Source organism: Anthonomus grandis, chromosome 2 (genome assembly GCF_022605725.1).
Source record: "Anthonomus grandis grandis chromosome 2, icAntGran1.3, whole genome shotgun sequence".
NCBI classification, from domain to species: Eukaryota; Metazoa; Arthropoda; class Insecta; order Coleoptera; family Curculionidae; genus Anthonomus; species Anthonomus grandis.
In genome coordinates this window covers 41,629,468-41,646,550 of record NC_065547.1, presented here as the reverse complement: position 1 = coordinate 41,646,550, position 17,083 = coordinate 41,629,468, and the positions used below count along the sequence as shown (strand labels likewise).

The following is a 17,083-nucleotide window of genomic DNA, read 5'->3' as shown; positions in this document are numbered from 1 at the left end:
TATTCATCCAATTAAGTCCAGCTCTGATTCTACTGGAGATTCGTAGACTAAAGACTTTACATGTCCTCACAAGAAAAAATCGAGCGACGTTAAATCGGGTGACCTAGGAGGCCAAGAAACTGCTCCACCTCTGGCAATCCAACGGTGCCCAATTCGCTCGAGTCAAATACTCGCGTACTTGTACAGCAAAGTGAGCCGGCGTTCCAGCTGAAACCACCTTTGCTGTCTAATGTTTAATGGAACATTTTCAAGGAGTTCTGGGAGAACTTCCTCCAAGAAACGCAGATAAATAGGTCCTGTTAACCGTTCCGGTAGAAGGTATGGCCCAATTAAATAATCAGCAACAATGTCTGCCCATACGTTGACAGAACAACGATACTGATGTTTTCTTGGAAAAATTGCATTTTTGCAAGATTTTCTTTGTCCCAAACATGGCTATTCCTACTATTAAAAATACCGTCTCTTGTGAAAGAGGCTTCATCGGTCCACAAAATATATCGTAATAAATTTGGTTGTGCAATGATGTGATCCAGAAGCCATCGACAAAATTGAACTCTAGGATGATAATCGGCTGCAGTCATGCCTTGAACTTTCTGGAAGTGGTAAGGATGGAGTTGTTGCTCGTGTAGTATCCGCCAGACCGAAGCGTTACTCGTATTCATATTCTTGGCGCGTCACGTGTACTATTTGATGGTTGCTCCCTATGCCAAATGCATATCTGCCAATTCTTGATTGGTAAAGTTTTCCATTAGCAATAAATGTTTAAAAATTGTAAGCTATAAAATTTTTATACATGACATTGAGAATTGACATAGATAAGCGTTGAATTTAAACAATTGTTGTTATGGTATCATGTACAAAAGGTAAAAATAAATGCAGCAGATCTTATTTAGGTAATTAATGTTTTTTATAAATTTTAACGCGTTTTAGGGCCGTAGTGGCGTAGTGACGCATTTCCGGGCATGGGTTCCTATACTCAAATGGATTCTTCTGTTGCACTGAACAACCCCCAGAAGTTTGATCCCATAGTTCTGAAAGACCCTGTATAACTCAGCAGTTTAGATAGATTTTCATAAAACTACTAAAAATCATCATAAAATAATTTAAAATGACTTTTGCAAAGCATAAAACTGATAGAAAATAAGTTATTTAGACAAATGGGTTAGCTCACTCAATGGCAACATAAGCCTTTAAGGATCTCCTATATTTATACAAAATATTCCAAAAATTGCTACATCTATCGAATTAAATCTTATCAAATAGGATGTTGTTATAAATAATACATTTTAGATAATTTTTCATAAAAGTAATAAAAATCAATATCATATTTGTACAAATATAATAACTTCATTGAAAGTAATATGAGCGAGTTAGTCCTACAAAGAAATGTGAAACTGCTTTTATAAAGCAAAATTCTCTTATTCTACTTCTTCTTTAGAAAACAAGTTAGTTGGATAAATTTTATTGACTTTAATAAAAAATGTCTTAAAGAATGATATACGTAAGAAATTTCAAGCAATATAAATCGGAAGGAAATTGATTTTATAGGTCAAGATCTCGTCTTTTTTTTAATTTTAAACTCCTATATAATTTACAAAAATATTTGTTGTTTAGATAAATAATAGTTAAATCCAACTCAGTACGACATAACCCAGTAAATATTGTAGCAATATTATAAACCAGCTGATCCTCCGTCATTTTGGAATGACACAAGTACTACAACGTCTCGAAGGTTATCGGGAATCTTCCGAAACCGTATTTTGCCGAGTATATAAAGAGCCGCATCGCTGATAGTTGTCAGTTCAATGAAATTAGGCTGGGAATATTGGCGCGAGATTTGAATCAGACATAAATAGTTGTAAATTAATACAGTAAAAATAAATATATCTAATAGTCGTGAGTATCGTGTTTTTGTAGTGAAGTGTGTAAATAAATGAGTTTTATACAATAGGAACTTAGTTAATATTAAGCGAAATATCTTAAAGTCCCTTATAGAAAAAATACATAAATAACTTTGATAAAACAGATCTATTATTTTACAATGTACACCACCAAAATTTAACTAAGCAGGTCAGTGCTGAGCATTATTAATAAACAGCAACTTAATTTCATTTTCAACTCAATGCTAATAACCAAGTTAGTCATATAACTAACTATATTTCACATTATTTTAAAGAAACTTCAAGGTACTCCAAAAAATTCTCCTCTTTCTTTGGCATCTAGACAGACCTTCGAAACAATTCTTAAGCTTCCAAGTAGGTACCGGCCGTAGCTCTTCCATTTGCACTTCCAATATAAATCGCATCACGCAAACTAAAATTTGTAACTATAAAACCGATTAAACTAAAAATACGTAGTGCCGTTATGTTATATGGGATGAAACGTAATACAAATAGTGCCAATGGTGTCCTATCACGCATGCCATAAAGGTGCGCCTTTAGAAATACATAATATATACGTTCGTCGATTTCTTTTATTTGTGTAAATGTAACTTTATCAATACCTTCTTCGATGGCAAACAAGATGCGGATCACATAGGATCTCTCGCATCTTACCCGGGTTCGAACATAAAGCCCATTGTTTCGCTTTTTACCTTAGTTTTTTTTTACGGTAAATTAAGGTCAGATCGACCCAATGGAGCTTGAAGGTAGTGATCGGATAAAATTATCGATATTTCATCCTTAGGTAGGAGCTTTAGATGCATTTTACACGAAGATAAAACATTCCTATAAGAGCACACACACACGCTCGCCAATGTTTGTTTTTAGGGCCTTGTTGACACAATGTAGGTGTTCTCAAAAGGTCAAGTTCTCATAGGCTCTTGAGACAATGCGTTTTTAGATAGGACTCTCTTAAGATGCCTTTAATATAGATACTTTCGATTTATGCTATAATGTACTGTATTAAAAGCTTGTGGTAAGTCTGAATAGATTGTTCAGTTTTTTTTTGAGTTATTTATAAGCCGCAGCACGGATAGAGTTTACGTAAAACGCTAAGACAAGATCTATTGCAAAAAAATATACGTGGTTTTTGTAGTGAAGGACATGCTATACAACCAGTGGCGGTGCCTCCGTTCGGTTGTTACAGTTTATTTTCGTCAGATACATAAAGGATAAGAAAATAAAATGAATCCAGAATGTTAGCGAAAGCATAGCTCGATTATAGAACTTTAAGAGGCAATTTCTAAGTTATTCTGGTGCTAAAATTAATAAAATAAACAGTTATCATTTTAGTATTAATTCTATTTTTGATATCAATAATTTTCAATCCTTATGATGAAACTCAAATTATTAATCATAATATTATTTTTTTTTAATTGTTTTGATTTTACTAATATCAGAAGTCATATCCTAGCCAATAAGATCCCAGCTCATTCTCCTATATCCCTATTAAAACCATTTCTGGCGCGAACATTTTTGACCTCTAGGAGTCTTGAAGAACAAGCCTTTGAAGAAGGTTGTTTCTTGGTATTTTTGCCGGTTTTACTCCAATGAAAAGTTGAAAACTAACCTTTTGGGTATTTTAGTTTGTGGATACTAAATGCCATACTGCAATAGTGCAAGATTATAAGTGGTGTAGTTAAATCCCAACTTTTTCAAGGTTCTTTGTTTAAGTGTTCAGTTTTGTGTCCCCGAGAAAAGGCCAATTCCATTGGCTTTTTCTTTATCCCCCGTATGGTCTTCATCCACTATTATAACAGGTATAAATCTCCACTCATCTACTCCAATAACGTCCACAACATCTACATTGACATTCACTGTTAAACCGATCCACCCAGGTCCTCCATCTCAATCATGCAGCCCTTTTGCAGCCAGGTTTGATCAATGTTTGTGATGTATAGTGAACCATTCAGTCAGTAAACCACTTAACTAGTAAACCTAAGTCCTATTAACATTTATTAGCCTTACTGTAGTATATTATACTAAATACTAACCTCAAAATTACATTTCCAAAAATCTCATCCATTTTTCTCTGAGAAACCAACATACAAAATTGACGAAAAACAAATAAAAACACAAAGACACGGTCTCACAACATGTAATTTAACGGGCTACACGTGTTTCGCTCTAGTTAGAGCATCATCAGGCCTTTAGAAGCCATCCACACACTTCACAGTACATGTACTTGAGGTGTGTGGATGGCTTCTAAAGGCCTGATAATGCTCTAACTAGAGCGAAACACGTGTAGCCCGTTAAATTACATGTTGTGAGACCGTGTCTTTGTGTTTTTATTTGTTTTTCGTCAATCAAAATGACATTGTTATCACTCTCATTATTAGATTTCACTACTACACTGTTGTGTTCAATAGTTTCATAATAACTAGGTGCATATTAGTAATTTTATTGAAATAGACCGTATAGATCCCCTTGTAAACTGGATAAATAGGCCTATTTCGAAAGTACTCACGTGAACTTTTAGCACCAAACAATATAATATGAGATTTTACTCTTGATATAGACACTATATTCAGGAAGGGCAACATAACTTGTTTTTAAAGTAATAAGTTTCATTAATAACTTTTCTGTTAATATAGATTCACTTGAATGTATGTCAGAACTAAAGCTTTTCTTTTATGTTTATATTTTGATTTTTGAAAGATAACCTAACTTTCTAAGTTAGACAAACGACTTTTGGTGTGAGCCCATGAGTTTTAAGGTGCTCTCACATTAAAGCTGTAATTTAATAGCATATAATTTAATAGCCAAAGTAAAGGGTTAATATTTATTTTATTGTTAATTTATTAATTACACTATAACACTTGTACATAATATTAAGGATCAATATAATTAATTGTATTTATAAATCTCCCTGTCTGTTCTTACTTGTGAGATTTTCTTTCAGGTTTATAGGTATAGTGCTTTTAGTAATTTCCTGTTTTCTTGGTCATCGGGATTTTCTTATCCATCTGGGATAAAACAAGTGGCGCTTATATTTTATTGAACTCCTCTACCAAAGTGGTTAGTGCTAGTCGGCTTCCCTTTGAGAAGATCCCCTGAGCTATAGTCTATAGTAAGTCTCCCTCCTTCCATTGGTTCCCTTGTACCCATTTTTTAACCCTTACTTCCCATACCTTTGCTCTCCTTTTTTCTTCCTATTATTACCCATCCGTCCATTCAAATTTCATTTAATCCAAGTATAATTAAAGAAATATTAAAGTAATGAATTGTTATTAATTAATTATAATTATTAATTCTTTATTTTTTTATTTTTTTTTATATTTAACACAGTGACAATTACTATTTTAGTTGTATCCATCGAACTGTAGGCTCTTAAATTTATTAATTTCGATGAGGCCACTAAAACTTAAATGGATTTTTTAAAATCAAGGCTTAAACATTTTTATCCTAACGAAAAGAAAGGTATTAAGTTTCGTTAAAGAATATTCAGACATTTGTTAGTAAGGAAGTATACTCTTAACTAAGTAAAATAATATTGGAAACGCCGAAAACCAGCTGATTCTCCGTCATTCCGGAATGACAGAAGTGCCACGTTATACGTCTTGAAGTTCAGCGAATTTTCCGGAATTATTGTCAGTCGAGTATATAAGGAGCCGTTGTCACTTCAGTGCAGAAAACTTTGAAATATTGGCGCGAGATTTAAATCAAACGTAAATGATTGTAAATAAGTCCAGTGACAATCAATAAGCTAATTGACTATGCTGATGCAACTGAGTATTTTATTCACACCTAAGGAACGGTAAAAATTTTACAATAGCATAAATACTACAGATGAAACTCCTTTTTATCCAAAAACCCTTAAGGTATTTGAGCTCGTACATATCCCTTCTCTTCCTTTTACTCCAAACCTCTTTCTTTTAAACTGTGTTTACTGTAAAGCAGAAAGTGCAAGAAAAATCTTAAGACACATTAAATACTTGGAAGACAAAGAATTACTGTAATAGTATGTAATAAAATTAAAAAAAAAATAATTATTTGTTTTTCAGGTGAAGCTATCAGACACAAATTTACTACAACAAGTTAACAACTATCAGTAAAAGTTACCTTGTTAATGAAGATTTTAATATGGTAAAATACTTTCATACAGATAATTGATGCAAGTCCTTTTTGATTTGTTTATTAAGCTAATCATTTTTGGACAAAGGGCAATTATCCTATAATTAGATCTAAATAATGTAAAAAAGGAACCTTGTTACTGCTAAATATCATAAAAAATGTTAAAAATATGAACTACCTGCCCTAATACACATTAAGCAACGCTGTATGAAATTAGGTCTTATGAGTCGAAGGCTCTGTCATTATATTAGTAGTAGCGTTAGCCTATTGTTTTATTTTTTCTCGCAATTCTACTTCAGTCTGGCTTTCCTTAATGAAAACAAGTAGTTTTAAATATTCCTAGAGAAAAAAGTCTATGAGGTTTAGGTCAGCTAAGCGCGGTGGCCATTGCATGGTTCCTTCCGTTTCACATGTGGTATGAGTGATCAGAAATGCTTAAACACGTTCCATATGATAAGGATGGTTTTTTTGAATAAGATTTCTTTGTAAAATTTGATAAACTGTGGATTTGTAAACATAATTTCCACAATATCTTCTTCAACGTTATCATTCCTAGGTCTTGCTACTTTGGCTGATCAGAAATATTGCCCTTACAAACAATTGGCCACATTTTGTAAAGGTTCACTTTAAATAAAAGCAAAGCAGTGAAAACACCAACTCTAAAAGAGAAACAACCTAAAACGTGAAGCAACTAACTGCTCATGAAACGAAGCTGATTATAAAATGTTTGACCGCATGAGAATCGGCATTAATTTTTTTTTGAGAGATGTTCATTTTTGGTCTTACATGTGCCTTGTAGCAGCATCGATTTAAGCGCATTTGTAAGTTAACCTTGAACACTTTAAACAATTATCATTTCCCAAGTAGTAATAGCAGGAATTATAAATGCAGTTAATACTTAAAAAAAGGTGCACTCTTTAAGGCAACAGTCGTAACAAATATCAAGCAAATGCATGAGGATGTTCTTTCTATAATTTTTTAAAAGAATGCATGATGATACTATTTGTATTAAAAAAAAAAAAACAAAGACATATAGCCCATTGTAACAGGTGGTATTCATATAAAGATATATCTCGACTTGAACGATCAGTTTTCGAGACTCTTTTACGGGGCATCTGAAATGAAATAAACTAATTAATTTACTAGATTAATGTCCTAACTAATGAAGGCTGACAAACAAACTAAACACACTACAGACTCAATTACATTTCATCTTAGAAATGAACGGCGGGGTCAGTTGAAACGTTACAAACGTCCCCGTTACAACTGACCCCAAACGACTTTTTTAAATAAATGACACCATATTTACTACAAACAAAATGATTTTTAAATTTAAATCAAAGTAAAATAAAACTAAGTTAATGGCCGAACTAATGAAAACCGACAAACTAACCAAATACACATACAGACTCATTTACACATGCATAAGAAATATAGCAAATACTTACTTTGGATACGTGAAAACACAAAATCTCGCACTAAGTACGTATACTTTGTTACCCCTACAAGATAGACAGAAATACTACCAATGCACTACCGTAGTAATAGTAATGCACACATTAATTTAGGCTTACACCCTTATTATTTTCGAAATACCTATAAATATTTCAAAAGACACTAAATTAATCTATTTGCTCAAAAAAAAAACTTCATGATTTTTTAGTGTTCCCCTTGCTGGAATCATTATTTCCAATTTACCTACTGTCACCAAACCTTTCTGTAAGATAAATTGAAACTTTTCGTGTATTGTGTGAAAGAGCACGATTATAATGAAACCAAACTTCATAGTAATCATGTACGCCAAATAGTGTTCAAAATCCGATCTTAAAACCTGGTAATAAGAATCTCCGTTATGAGTTCCAGTAATCCAATATTCGATTTTTATAATTCTTTTAGTAATTTTTATTAATTTTCCATGAATTTGAAATGTCTTACAAATTTTCGGAATCACTTTTCATAATTTACAGGCATTTGACGTAATTTTTTAGTTTTTCCAGGCAATCAACGGTTTTTTTTAACATTTTTTGTCTTTCCAGAACCAAATGTTTTTAATTTAAATATTTTTTTATATTTTCTAAGCTTTCTTTATAATGACATCAAATTCATTTTCCATTTTATTTTAGAAAATGACGTTAAACGCCTGGAAGACGACAAATTGGAGACTAGGAGGCGTAAAAATTTCCATCAAATGTCTGAAAAATGAAATAAAGTTATAAACCAGTTTTCTGGAAAACCTACAGAATTACGTTAAACGGTTGAAAGTCATAAAAAAACACTCCAAGCATCTGGAAAATAGAAAGACTGATTTTAAATGCCTGAAATAATTAAAAAATTACTTGTTAGACCTGGAAAGCTTATCAAAAAAGTCTAAAAACACTGAAATTTCTCGAGTTAAGAAAAAAATGAAAAACGCCAATAATTTACCCTAAAAACCTAAAATTAAATAAAAAATTATGTCATACGCCTGGAAGACGTGAAAAATTACTCCAAAATCCTGGAAAAAAAGGAAGGCTGATTCCAAATACTTGGAATTGTTCGTGAAATTGTAAAATTCAAAAAAAAAATCAAAAATTTCAAATTAAAGAAAAATAAAAAAAACTTAAAATCATAAAAAGATAAATTAATTCAAATACTCGGAAGACGTGGAAAAAAAAGTCCAAAGTCAAAAAAGTCCTGGAATAAAACGATATTTTATTTCAAATGCCTGGAATAATAATAAGAACGCTTAGAAAAACCGGAAAGTATTAAAATTTGTTCAAAAATTGAGAAAAATAATTTATTTTAAATCATTAAAATTAAATATAATTTTTGAGATAAATTGCCCGATATTGTCAGGGATTATTTTGGCTTCAACTAGTATCTTTTGTAATTAGAGTGAAACCTCTCTTGAGCCGACACTCATGGGACCTTCATAAAAGTGTCCGCTCAACGGAGGTGTCCGTCCAAGGGAAAAAGGCCACACAAAAGCAAAATTAAACAGCATGTTAAGTAACTTTTATATAACCAACATTTGCATTATAATTTATACACTTGTTTTCATTGCAAATAATTCCTCTATCGCTTCCTTTCGTTTGGACATTTAGTTTTGGGACATCCTATATATCGAATTACTCGAATCTAACGGTATCTTATTTATAAAATCCAAGTGGTGTTTTCAAAGTTATTCTAAATGGCATAAATTGGAAATTCATATTCACTTACGAATTTTATGAATCGAAATGGACTCTTTACAAATGGAGCTACTTTTCACCAAAATAATTTCCTAAAACAGAATTTTAGATCCTTGGATATTTTGTGGTAATTGTAGGAATCAAAAAGCATTTTTGAAATAAATATTCCGTTCCTCTAAATCAGGTCCGTTAAAAATACTATAAATTTGTTTTTAATATGGTGGTAAACTGAAATTAAATTCAAATCTCCCAATTAGATTATTTCTCAGTTGGAACCGAACAACTTGTTTCAGAGCAGAACTAATGATTTTCTGAAGTTTGCTCGAAGGACTCTAAGATACAGTCCTCAGAACATAATTATTTTCAACTTTCTTTCTATTTTTTAATTGAAAGCTGCGAACTAAACGGCTTAAGAACTACAAATTTCCAGTATTTCCGAGCCTAATTGACTGATTTATGAAAGGTTGTATGTAAAATCCCTGGATACAAATATTGACATACATTCCTAAAAAACTGAGAATAATTTAAAAGTTAAACCATTTCTAGATAATCAGAAATCACTATGGTGATGATACAAACTATCTAAACAAAAAGTAGTTGCTTTAGAAATCAGTTTAGCAGAGAATGTAATTTTATGGATAAATTGATCATCTTTAAGTACTTGGGTTCTCTAACAAGATTATTGTTATTAATTGTTATTTATATGTTATTTAAGTGTTGACGTAAAAATATTTTGTTCTCATAGTGAAAATAATCGAAATCTCAAAAGCTATTTGCAGTCACAAAAACTTACTATCTGATGTTGCCTATGGCATGGTGTTATCATAATATTTTCGAAAATGTTGTTGCAGACTATGGTATGACGTGCCGGTCAGTGAGTTTTTGTAGCCATAGTTAGATCAAATTATTTAAATACCGTATTTTCTCAATAGGATGATGCCACATGCACACTATTGAAAAACCAAAACTATTAATATTAATTTTTTTATGTAAGAGATCCAAGAAGATAACTTCCATCAGATACTTAATCTCTAATGTGAAAGAGATGTCTTAAAGTATGTCTCTAAGGTGAATTCATTGGGTTTTTCAAACAGCTTGCGATCAGAATCCTTAGAAAACTTCATTTATAAAATATTTTAAAATCGAGAAAACATGAGTATATAAGAGTGTATTTAGAGATTAGTATATAAGATCCAATTGGTGATTTCTTTTTGCTGTTAATGGTTTACTAGCAGAAGTTGTTAAGTCAGTGCGATTTTGTAGACATAGACCTGTAAATCTAAAGTGATAATTCACTGAAAAATCGCTGATAAAATGTCAAATTCTTGTGCCTATTAATGTTTTGTTCTGAACAAGTACTTTTGAATTTTTTCATTATTATTTTCACAGTAGATGAATTAGGAACATTATTTCGACCGAAAATTGGACGCACTTTACAAACAGTGGCAATTAAACCATAGTGATTATATTTTTTGTGACAATCAGGACGCGTTGTTTTGATCCACGAGTACTAACTCCCATCTGTTAACTTTCGATCTGTCACGTCATAATCATGTGATATTATTATATAAATTTCGTATTCCCACTAAAAGACTCTTTATATGAATACGTGCATTGACGTCAATATATCCTACGGCCGTAGCTCTCGAGATACCCGGAATCGGTCTAATGATTTGTTTTATTGTCGGTCACTCATAGCAATAGTTTATCGTGGTCATGAATAGATCCAGGTGTGAAATGGCCGGGAATAGTTTGATACTACTGCCAGCTCCGAATAGTTTAGTCAGGCGGAGTAGTTATGTGATATCCCAATACGTGTTACGGGTCTGAAAGGCTTAATTATTTTATCTAAATATATAATATGATGTTCTTACTATAAAAAAGGTTTTTACAGATCTGATTAAAAAAAACTATAATTATTTAAACATAATTTAATAAAAAAATAACAATTAAACATTTAAAATCACCTAAATTCTTTTAATTAACCTAAAAACTGAACCCTTCTATCTTCTTTTTTTCACTACCCTCCTTCTTGCCAAAGCCCTCATACTCCTTATAAAACCCTTCATCTCCCTTGGCTTTCGTAAAACCTTTAGCAATTTCATCAAAATGTCCCTTATCACTAAAATCACTGTTAGCATACTTATCACTATCATATCCCTTATCACTATGTCCTCCTTTTGCATAATGCCCTTCGGAATCTGCATGTTTGGCTTCATAGTCTCCATATTTGTTAAAGTGTCCGTTCTGGTCAGCTTTATCATAGAACTTGTGCTGTTTGTTATAGTCATCTTTGTGATAAACTTTGTGAAATCCGGTGGTCTTTTGTCCTTTGTCGTGATGATCTTTGGCACCGTATGAGCCCCCAGCATAAGCACTTCCTGCAGCATGCTTATGAGCATAGTTACCAGCTTTATCGAAGAATGCACGGTTGTTGCCTCCTGATTGGTCATAGTAAGATTTTGAGTCTTTATTATCGTATTTGCCCTTAAGGCCTTTACTAAAGGAGTCGTAGGTGTTGTAGCCTTTGTCCAATTGGTCACCGAACTTCTTTGAAGCGAAGTCGTCATAGTATTTGCCTCCTTTTCTTAAGAAGTTTGAGTTATGATGATAGCCAGGGGCGTAAGGGTACTTGTGGGAGTTTGGATAGATGCTAAAATAAATAATAAAAAATTATAAATTGTCTAATATTAAAAATGTTTAAAATGACTTACCCTAGTTTGCTATAAGAATCAATATGAGGAATTTCTGGGTTGTAAGAAGGTACTTGGTGGAAAATCACTTTGGAGTTTGGTACTTGGTGGCTTTTTTCGTTAATGTCAAAGAAAACTGGTTGTTCTTCTGATGCAAAAGAATCGTACTCCTTGTGGTAGTCTTCGTAAGGTAGTGGAGAATGTTCTTCAGCATACCTGTGTATATTATTTATGTTAAACTATAGTATTATACAGTGTGTGTCAGCCAAATGAAATAAATTAACTAATAAATAGATAGGACCGTGTTGGAAAAAACACTCGAACACGTCAATTGGTTTTTATAGTTGCGTATTTTTTTTCATAAAAACATCTTATACAGGGTGTATCAGATAACGGTGGTCAATACCAACTTGCTTGGTTTAAACATAACACCCTGTTTGTTAATTAATTTTCAGATTCCTCAGATCATTTTAAACATATTTTGTATATAATGTCGTATGCCTATCTTTGACTGTTTCGGAAATATTAAGTAAAATTGTAAAAAAATATAGAATCACCTATTGAAATATCTCCGTCTATATTTTTCAAAATATTACAATATTGTATGAGAAATTGATAATTTACCATAACTGCTTGATCAAAAAACTTGGACTCATTGAAGTGGTTGGTGTAATAGAAACGTATAACAACTATAAAAATATTTACTCAAATTCTAGGTGCTTTACTATATGAGATAAAAAAAAGTCTCTACTAAAGTCACCAGACTTACCGATAAGACTGCTTGAAAGGATCATATCCCAAATCCTTTAAAATCCTTAAGGCTCTTCCATGATCTCCATCCACCAGTTCAAACGAATATTCCTCCGCAGGTTTTCCATCTTCTCCACTATAAGAATAACCCGAACCACTCATCGATTGATCGTTTGAATGAGATCTCTTCATTATAATCGACGTTTTCTCCATTGCACCCATCGCCCAACTCACCAGGCACATTAACTGAATAAACCTAATCATTTTTACTACTCAAGACACTGACAAGTTCTGTTGTAAAATTTAGGATTTCTGGTGATTTTATACCCCCAAAATACGTTTAGAGTGACATTCAGAGGTCGAGGTATGGAGCAATATTATTGTTCACGCACCAAGTGCAAACCGCAACATTTGATATGCATTAGACCGAAGAATTATTAGCGTGCCAAATGTGGTATTAATGAAGGAGATATCCATTGACCTGTATGGTTTTGTTTAAAAAAAATTAATATGAAATTTTATGCGTCGTGTTAATTTATTCTAATTTTAAAACAAGTGTCTGAAAAGTTGCAGTAAATATTGAATATACTACAAATTGTCTTATTAATCCAAGAGATTTTTATGGTATTCCATATTATTTTATTTTTATATACAGATGAACAAAATTAAGTAAGTTATTCCCTGATTCCCATCCCCAAAAACAAAACAAATAGAGTGGCAACATTCGGTTCATTACCATCCCGAAACGTTATAATCAAATGACTAGGCACATCTCCTAATGTCATTAAGTTTTAAGGGGGAGAAGACTGCAGGAGTATAGCGAATCACCTCATATTGTCGAGTAGTATATGTCACAATGGGGTTAATAATCCTTCCCCTAACCACAATATCCCGGAAAACTATTTACCATTAGAGCGAATAACAATGGAACCCTTTGCGCTGCTATGCCTTGTAAGCAGTTTGTTGTCGAAGCGAATTGTTTTCTGGAAGAAGCTGTAAGCCTTCCAAGATTTTATACGATTAAATATTGGAGCGCCTAGGGATGGGAGGTAAATAGGGTAGATAAGCGATTTCTATTAACTTTTAGGCGTTATTAAAGAGTTTAATTTAGGTAATAGTGCTTTAGAAGTAACTAATTTTATTGCTGATTTGTCCAGAATATTTTATTCTTATTTTTGTTTCAGGTAAGGTTTCTTCAACTTCTCCTATATCAATTTCGAATGTAAGTAGCCATTAGATACTTTATAAGATTTACGAGAGCATTTAAAATTTTGAAGCATATTGATTAAAAATGCTGACGTTTGGATACCAAATAACTAGTCAATTAAGGTAAGTCGTGAAAGAAGGAATAAATTCAATAACTCGTAAATTTTTTTTTTTTTTAATGGTTCAGACTCGTCAAATTTGTTTTTTTTTTCGGAGCATATTTTGCGAAAAAAATATTTTTTTTCAAAATGCAATCTAATTTTCCTATTGTATTTTTGAATTGCCCATAGAATTCTAAACATTAAATTTGTTAAGTAGCATGTGCTATACCTAAGTACAAGCGTTTTGAAATTATTCTTCTTTAAAATAATAATAATATTAATAATAATAATAATAATAATAATAATAATAATAATATTTACATGTCTTAAGTAAAATTTGGTTTTTTAAAAATTTTAATTTTCTTTTGCATGTATATGGAGTAATAAGACTTAATAAACAGATTAATTCAACTTTTTAAAATACATTTATTTGAGGTTATTAATAAACAATACATTGACTTAGTGTATTTTGCATGTAAGGGTTGACTTAGTGTATTTTACTTGTATTCTTTTTTTAAATAATAGACTTATTGTACTTCTTTTAACTTTTATTTTAGCAAAATGAATACCTAAAATTAATACTTTACATGCGAAGATAAGCACTAGTGTTAGTATGGTATTAAGAACAAACTTTACATTAAACTATCTAATCTATGTTTTGGTCTTCTTGGTCAGTATCATTTTCAGCTGGTTCGGCTGTTACATCTAAAACCGAAGATGAACAAGGCAAATTGTGATACCAGTCACGTAGTGTCGGCGGAATAATGTTTCTATCGCAAAGCTTTAGAAGATCTTTTTCTTAGCCACTGATATCGGTAGTTGTCTTTGATATAACGACGGAATTATTATATCTTCAAAGCTTCTCTCCTTAGTCATTCGATTCGAAGCTCGTCTGGTCAATCCAATATTAATTTGTTCATACTCATCGACAAAATCATACTTATACTGAACTATATTTGGGAACTGCTTATCATATTTAAAACATTTTACTTTTAGCCAGTTAACAATAGTTCCCTTTTGGTTTTTATTTTTGTTATTTATAGTAAGTTGAACCAATTTTTTCAAATCCAAAAATTCGTTGAATTGCAATTCTCGTGTTTTATAAGGCGATGTATCACGCTTCCTTCCAGCTCGGGCCATTTTAAATACATTTTCATATTCATGGACACTGTAAATATCAATATGACGTTTAGCTGACTCAATGGAGCTGTGCATCGAGTCCACCTCCATATAAGAATGTCCGCTTTCCATAAACTTTTGTTCGATAGCACAAAATGTTCGGTGAACTCTCACAATATGTAAAAGGAGAGCTGTGACCACATATGTCGGAAAAAATAGTTAAATATTTCACCTCGGGAGATAATGAATTTATGTATAAGGATAAACAGGTACCAATTTCACAGCTTCCATGCTTTCCATTTATTTCGGTCCAAAAGTAGCAAAAGGCTTCGTTTGGTGGAGCAGATTCATAAATTATAAAATTATATAAGTTAAGTTTGCGAAGATAATACAGTAAACTAACTTGTGATGTTGCGATTTAAAGTACGCTTTGCATATCACATTGCATATCTATAGCTGTTGCCTGTTGATGTTCGTTGCAAGTGGGACATTGGTCTTTTTTTGGTTTAAAGAATGATAGATTGTATTGGGTGCAAAATATTCTTGTATATGTAATAAGACTTACTCCCGGCGATTGATTTTTTTACATTCTTTCATAAATAAATCAAACACTCTCCTAATACTTATAGATTAGGATCTAAATAAAGCCGTTTGGTGGATTTTAGTGGACAACAGGAAAACTTTCAATGTGTTCTTTCACTCTTATTACTACGTCTTCTGGAGTCTTATTAGCTGGAGCTTTTTGACCTCTCTTGTCTGTACCACTGTACTCACCAGTTTTACTTCTATTTTTAAATGCATTTAGGATTGGAATATTTGAAATGCATAAGGTTATGCAGAAAAAAGACTGACAAGCTTGATGCCTAACTTCCTTTTTAGAAAAAAAGTATGACTTTGCATTACTCCTTTGTTTACTTTCCTCTCCTTTTCGAGGCCGCTGATATTTTACTTCTTTTATTAAAACATTCATAAGTATAAAATCTTTTTGCCGTAAGTATTCCAGATTCCAAAATGTCTGGCATAATACCTTACGTTTACCGTCAGAAAAATATGTCGAACATTTATAACGGCACTTCTCTCAATTCACTGGCTTGGGAATTTTGGGAGTTTGTATCTTTCCTGTTACACTTTTATACGGTTGACCTTGGCTTCTTTCCTATATTTCTCTTCCAGCTTGAAGGCCTTGCAGTGCTCCATCTAGTTTTCTTTAAGCTAGTTTCATGTATAACTTGAGTTTTAAACTCTTTACTATCTTTGCCTTCTTCACTAGTTGCTGAACTATCATCGTTTTTTTCTGGTACATAGTACATAGTCGTTCGAGTTCTCTATATCGGAGCTATATTTCGTTACTTGGTAATTACTAGGTCCAGGTACATCCGGATTTAGCACAGAGGGAAAGTTGCTTTGATTCGGAAGACACTGAGTATTAAAGCCGTCCACATCTAAGCCAAAGTTCACAGACGCGATATTGCTTGGTACAGAAATTTCAGCTCTTATTTGTCCGTCTGAAGACACGCTATTTTGTGACGCTGGCTTAAACGATATGTCACAGTCAGTTGTATGCTCAGTTCTTGAATTTAAAGTAATGCTTTACGATGACTGTCCTGAACTTAGCCGATCTAAAATAGTCCAAAAATATATTACGAAATTACAAGTTATTTAATTTGTTCTCTTAATTTCATTTTTAAACTCTAAACCAATTAAAAGTATTTAACATTATTTTTTTTTTAAATTAGGTAGGCATCTACTTTAACATGTTTTTAAAAGTTATCTTAAACTAGGCAATTTTAACTTTAGAGCATATTAATTAGGTACGAGAAATATTTAATAAACCAAGTGGAAATGTACTGATTACTATAATGCTATATTATAATAGTAATTGTCCATTTCTTACCCGGGAAAGAGTCATCTGCCTTTACAGGAGATGCACATCACTCAAACTCTACACAAGATAAACTAAACTGTTTTGTAGTAAATTCGATCTAAATCAACGATATTTTGCAGGTCCATACGAGTCATATGTCCGTAAT

At 32.2% G+C, this 17,083-nt stretch overlaps 2 protein-coding genes across 12 annotated transcripts in view; one reads left to right on the top strand and one right to left on the bottom strand.

Moving 5' to 3' along the window:
* Positions 1–17,083, top strand: part of LOC126750645 (ephrin type-B receptor 1-B) — a 515,677-nt gene that overhangs the window by 253,500 nt on the left and 245,094 nt on the right. The window lies entirely within an intron of this gene.
* Positions 11,101–12,901, bottom strand: LOC126750651 (uncharacterized). Its single transcript, XM_050460321.1, has 3 exons — positions 12,647–12,901; positions 11,899–12,093; positions 11,101–11,837 (listed from the first exon to the last, which is right to left on the bottom strand). Exons 1-3 carry the CDS (start codon positions 12,889–12,891, stop codon positions 11,171–11,173), a joined length of 1,107 nt encoding a protein of 368 aa, XP_050316278.1. The 5' UTR covers positions 12,892–12,901; the 3' UTR covers positions 11,101–11,170.

Excerpts from the sequence above, each read along its gene's own strand:
- LOC126750651 (XM_050460321.1), bottom strand. The coding sequence starts at position 12,891 with ATGATTAGGTTTATTCAGTTAATGTGCCTGGTGAGTTGGGCGATGGGT. Across the intron at positions 12,094-12,646 it reads CCTTTCAAGCAGTCTTATCG|GTATGCTGAAGAACATTCTC; the intron begins GTAAGTCTGGTG and ends TAATATACACAG. Across the intron at positions 11,838-11,898 it reads GATTCTTATAGCAAACTAGG|CATCTATCCAAACTCCCACA; the intron begins GTAAGTCATTTT and ends TATTTATTTTAG.